The 5,901-nt window shown below is 34.5% G+C and overlaps 1 protein-coding gene across 1 annotated transcript in view; it reads left to right on the top strand.

Annotated features, from left to right (window-relative positions):
• ELOVL4 (ELOVL fatty acid elongase 4) overlaps positions 1-5,901 on the top strand; it is a 30,641-nt gene that overhangs the window by 22,188 nt on the left and 2,552 nt on the right. Inside the window, exons 3-4 of the mRNA XM_012646047.1 lie at positions 2,557-2,728; positions 4,618-4,745. Coding sequence (XP_012501501.1) covers positions 2,557-2,728; positions 4,618-4,745 — 300 coding nt within the window. The remainder of the gene's footprint in view (positions 1-2,556; positions 2,729-4,617; positions 4,746-5,901) is intronic.

Below are 5,901 nucleotides of genomic sequence, written 5' to 3'. Positions count from 1 at the left end.
TTTTGTTGTTTTTGGTCAAGAATAGAAACTCATAAAGTCTAACTCATTTGTTAAGAAAATCTGAGGAAAGTAAATGTTTTACAATCTATATAATATTTAGGAAATTAAGCATAGCACAATTTGTATAGATATAAATTCAGTTTTTCTTGTATTTTCAGAAAAATAAACCACTGGTAATATGTTATCATATTCTATTTTCAAGTTACCCGCATTAGTAAAAGTAACATTTAGCTGAAATGAAAGAAACAACAAATTATCCTATTAAATATTTACTGAACTCCTCTTGTATACTGTGGTTCTTATTAAAATTACATGTAATACAACATATAACATGTTTTATATAAGTTTTATGTTATATGTAGTAATAGTCTAGTATGTAGTAGCTTGCCTGGAGAAAAACAGCTTTCTGACATGTGGGTTGGACAATATAAATTTCAGTATTCATCAAGACCCAAGACCAAATTCCTTTATGGTACTCACCATTTTGTGTCCATATCTTCATTTCCCTATTAGAAGACGTAAGGACTGATGAAAAATCTCCCCTTTGGTTGTCATGTTGGTTTCATTCATTTGATAAGTATGTATTGAGCATCTACTATGTGCTGATACTGTGAGGGCCTCTGGGGACACTGAATGGAAAGATAGATGCAGTCCCTTCCTCATGGAGCTGTCATTTTAGTGGGGGTGGGGAGGCAGACAGTAATCATGTCAGCAAAGGGTTAAGAAGAAAATAGACCCTGTGTGATGTGACTGAGAGAGAATTTTTTTGGGGGGGAGGGTGGTGCTTTGTTTAGATTTGTTGGCTGGGAAATAGGAAAAAATTTTCTTCTGACAACCATATTACCAGAGAATCTTCTGAGTTGCGAGCTGACATCTTGCTTGCTTTGCGGGAAGGGGAAGGGAGGACTGTTTGTCTTGCTTTCTTCTGGGAGTACACCGAGAAAAATCCCTAGCATGAGGCAACATATTACTGTTTTTAGGATAAAGGTTCAAAAATACCACTCTGGTCATTGTGAACCTATCCTCCTGACGGGTATGAACTTTCAGGTCTTTAAAAAATGAGCTGTTACGAGAAATGTAACCTAGGAGGAGAAAGAACCCAAGATTTGCAACAGATTTCACTTGAAATCTTCCTCCCTTTTCTCTAATACTGGATGCAGTAGAGTGACTACTTGACCAAGAGACTCGTTTTTCTATTCATTGTTATTTAGCCGAGAAGTATCACTCTTCACCTTGGTGTAGCCTATTTAAAGATATCTAATGCATTTTGCAAACAATGAAGAAGAATTATTTATTATTATGTGTGAATTGTGGCAAATTTAGAAGCCCAGGGAGAAAACTAAGACATTGTCTCTTTCCTTGTAGATTAAGGTTAAGGTGCCAAAATGGTGATAATTACTTTATTTTAAAGTGCTAATATAATAGTGAACATTAACTATAATGTACTATTTCAAGCCTATTTTCAACCAATTTTTATCATTTTCAACAATAGTACTACTCAAGAAAATTCAATAAATAATTCTCAACCTATAAATATAAGACTTTATTTTTATATGACCTTTCTCTTTCCTCTTTCCCCAAACTTTAAAATTATGTTTTTAAAAAGCAAAAAACAAAAACAAAACAAGCAAAAACCCATGACATCCACCAGACGCAGGTATAAAATGAGGAAGGGATCTTTCAACGCTAAAACAGCTAAGCCTGTCTATGAATGAATCTGTCAAGCCCCTAACCCACAAAGGTTTATAAATAGATTTCAGTATGTACTGCCTTATTCGTTATTTGTAATAGAATGTTTATCATAGAAAATACTTGACATAAAAAAATTAAATTTTGGTTACTGTTATATTGGGATTCTTATAAAATATTTTAATGCATGTGTACAGAGGTCACCTCTCACTGGATCCTTAATCTCAGCATGTAATGTAATCTTTCTGCACCATCTGGTGTCTTAATTAGAGCCCAGGAAAAGAAAAGACTTATTCATGTAAGCAGGATTATATTTATGACCTGGGAAATATTTGTGGGGTTTTTTTTGTTCCAGTTTATCATTTTAAACATATTACCACCTAATACAAACTGCTGTGATTGGATATTTACTTTGGTGCACATGGTAAAGTGAAAGAGAGACAGACACTCTAACAGAGACCAGTTGCTGCTTAAGCTTGCAAGTTTATCTGAGGTATAATTAGGCTAAGCATGAACATCTGAAATATCTTTACAAAGTAAACATCTTAGTTCCTCTACCAAATTGAAAAACATGGCAACATGAATGTGTTTACAGCTCTGTATTTAGCTGTTTGACACTATGTGACATTTACCCATGTAACAGACCGAAATTGTGTCTAAATTATTGGCACCATGTAGACATAGCTCTGGATTATTTTCTATTTTTTCCCCATGAATAGATGCTTAGGTTTTAAACCTACTTAGCCATAAATGATTCCATGCCTTGGACATTTTGTGCAATAAAGATTATTTTGGACTGATTTACAATGAATTGAAACCCATAGGAGTGTCATTTTGATGTTTAAAACATGCTTTTCCTTTTTATAGATAGCTGCTGCTCTGTGGTGGTACTTTGTATCTAAAGGAGTTGAGTATTTGGACACTGTGTTTTTTATCCTGAGGAAGAAAAACAACCAAGTTTCTTTCCTTCATGTATATCATCACTGTACAATGTTTACGTTGTGGTGGATTGGAATTAAGTGGGTTGCAGGGGGACAAGGTAAGCATTTTCAGGATGTATCTGCATGTGTTAAATTACATAAATGTGTTGGGTGGAAAGTAATGAAAACCTGGAAATTTGACTTGTTCCGTCCTTTAACTTGATTACTTGGTTAATCACTTCCATATTCATTTCATTTTTTAAAAATTTGACAAAAGTAAAACTTCAGCTTTATAACCATGACGACTTTAATACCTAAAGATTTATCTCAGAGATGAACATAAACCAAGCTTAGATGTAGAAAATAATATTTTTATGGGAACAGTTCTAGTGGGGAACAGTTCTCATCCAAAGGATACGATGACACAACCCCTCAATCTGAAGATTCCATCTTCAGTTCAAGCCCAGAGCTCACTCCTGCTCTAACATGGGTTGAGCTTCCCTAATTGAAAACCTGAAAGCTGAAATTCTGCAAAATATGAAACTTTCTGAGCAGTGACATGACACCACAAGTGGAAAACTCCACACCTGACCTCACGTGATGGGTCACAGTCAAAATGTAGGCTCATACCACACAAATTTACTCAGCATCCCCAAAGGAAAAAAGACTCTCCTAGTCCCCTTCAGCTACAATGTACCTTTTCTGCATACAGCATGATGGTGATGTCAGACAAGTATAGATTGTCCGCACGGGTGGCTTGAGATGGTGACACCTTTGCTTTCTTATGCTTTTTTATGTTCAGTGTACATAAAGTTTTGTTTCAGGCACAAAATTATTTTAAAATCGTATAAAATTACCTTCAGGCTATGTTTAAAAGGTGTGTATGAAACATAAATGAATTTGGGTGTTAGACTTATTCTTTCTGCAGGGTGTCTCATTATGTATATTCATATATTCCAAAATCTGAAAAAAATCCAACATCTGAAACATTTCTGGTCCCAAAGATTGCAGAGAAGAGGTACTCAACCTGCGTAGACCTTAAGTGACCTTACTGGTTCTTATTCAAAGGAAATACTATATAGCCTTGTTAATGTTAAAGAGGATCTGAATTATAGTTTGGCCAAGATCTGTCTCCAGTTTTTTAAGATCCCTATAAATTAAGGATGATTAATATCATTGAGCTAGAAACAGACTATTTCTCTGATGAGGACCCAGGGTATAAGTCATGACAGTATAGTTCACCTTGCTGCTTTGCATTATCGTATTATGGTAATTGGCAACTTAGAAATTCACACTTATAAAAAATATTATTGGGGGCCCAATTTAAAGCAATGCAGTTAAAGTCAACCTCTGTAATTTTAAAAGAAAATTAGTAAATCTGAACTGACCTCTTTAATCATTTTATGACAAAATTCATTATTATTGCATCTGTACTTTGATTTAATTAATATTCTGAAAAGAAAGCGTGCCATTGATTTAGACTGACTGGAATATCACTGTAGATTTTTATATACTAAATGCATTATTCAACATGTTTAGTTCTAGCATATTTAAAACTATTTAGAAACCTAAGAAATAAGTATTAGTTTGTTGTAGTTATGTAAATTGGCACATCTAAAAGCAATAATGGAGCATTTACAAATCTACTGAAATACTTAAATGCATTATAAACTTTTTCCCCCAAGAATAGTAGAATTGAAAGTAATATAGGCAATAGTTCTATGTTAGAGCCTACTTAAACTTACTGGAGTACCACTTTGAAAGTCCATTGCATTTGAACAGCACACATTTTTATTTATATGGTAAAAACTCAAATCTAAACTTTAAAAATACCTACTTAATCTAAAGGGAAGGCTTTTCATTAGTACCACTTCATATTTTTTATTCCTAATCTATACTCAAGATTAAATGTTAGAAAACAATGTAGATGGATTTATTTTATATCTCAGTGGTTTTATTGACTAATAAAATTTTCTATATGTTGTAATTACCCCTTGTTTTTCTAAAGCATTTTTCGGAGCGCAGATGAATTCCTTTATCCATGTGATTATGTACTCATACTATGGGTTAACTGCATTTGGCCCATGGATTCAAAAGTATCTTTGGTGGAAACGATACCTGACCATGTTGCAGCTGGTGAGTTAAACGCTTCTAGTTTCTTCTGGTAAAAGACTGAAAATGTTTGAATTTTATTAATTGTAAAGTGCTAAGTTGTTTTAGACAGTTTTCTATTCCAAAATTAACTTTCTCTCTATCATCTAGTCATAGCAATTGAAGCTGCTTAGCTCTAACCTACCAATTCACAGACTATTGATCACAGCCACTTGCTTTTATAACATCCTTAAACAACTAGACATACCATTTATCCCTCTAAGGGAAACATTCTTTAAATGTATTTGTGGAAGGATGATTAAAGATCTAAACACCATACAAAATATATGGATTCATGTATGACTTGAAAAATGTTTTTTCTCCTGGGATGACTTTTTAACTTAAAATTTTCTTACCTCTCTTCATTCTGTCCTTGCTTAAATTTTCTGTTTTTATTCCATTTTCCGGTCTTTGTTAGCATATCCCATATATTTTGAATATAAACTTGAAGAGAAGGCATGGGGCCAAGGAAGGGGGTGGGGTAAAGGAAGAGAATAAGGACCAGAGAACTCCTTGTAATTTTCTAAAACACTGTCCTTAGAGAGCAGAGCCAGGTATTTTCAAATGCTAGGCTTTATACTAAACAATTTTCAATGCATACCCCTAGTAAGACTTCTTGTAGCATCTGGGTGCATGTATCAGTGCAACGTTGAGAGCTAGGTACTAGCCTGTAATCAAACTGAAAATCCAAAACCAACCTGGTAGCTATTCTTCAAGCTTTAGAATGTATTATAATTTGCTTTAATCATAGCATGTGCATAGTTTTATCAGTTGAATCACATTTGGAAATATCATCCATCTCTGCTTTAAGTTGCCAAACAGCTAGCTAACCAAACAGGAAGCACAACTTTTGGGAAATGCTGGGTGTGAAGGATTCATCTGTAAGCAAAATGCTATAGGAAGCTTCCTCCAGTTTTGTGTAAAAGCTGTTTGTACAGTCCTGTATAATTCATTTCTCTCAGTAAGTAGTAAATGGTCTCAAGAAAACGAAGAGGGCCGGGCGCGGTGGCTCACTCCTGTAATCCTAGCTCTCTGGGAGGCAGAGGCGGGCGGATTGTTTGAGCTCAGGAGTTCGAAATCAGCCTGAGCAAGAGTGGGACCCCGTCTCTACTAAAATTAGAAAGAAATTAATTGGACAACT

This window comes from Propithecus coquereli, unplaced genomic scaffold (genome assembly GCF_000956105.1).
Source record: "Propithecus coquereli isolate 6110/MARCELLA unplaced genomic scaffold, Pcoq_1.0 Scaffold24, whole genome shotgun sequence".
NCBI classification, from domain to species: domain Eukaryota; kingdom Metazoa; phylum Chordata; class Mammalia; order Primates; family Indriidae; genus Propithecus; species Propithecus coquereli.
Note: the sequence above shows the minus strand (reverse complement) of the source record. Positions and strands in the feature narration are given on the sequence as shown.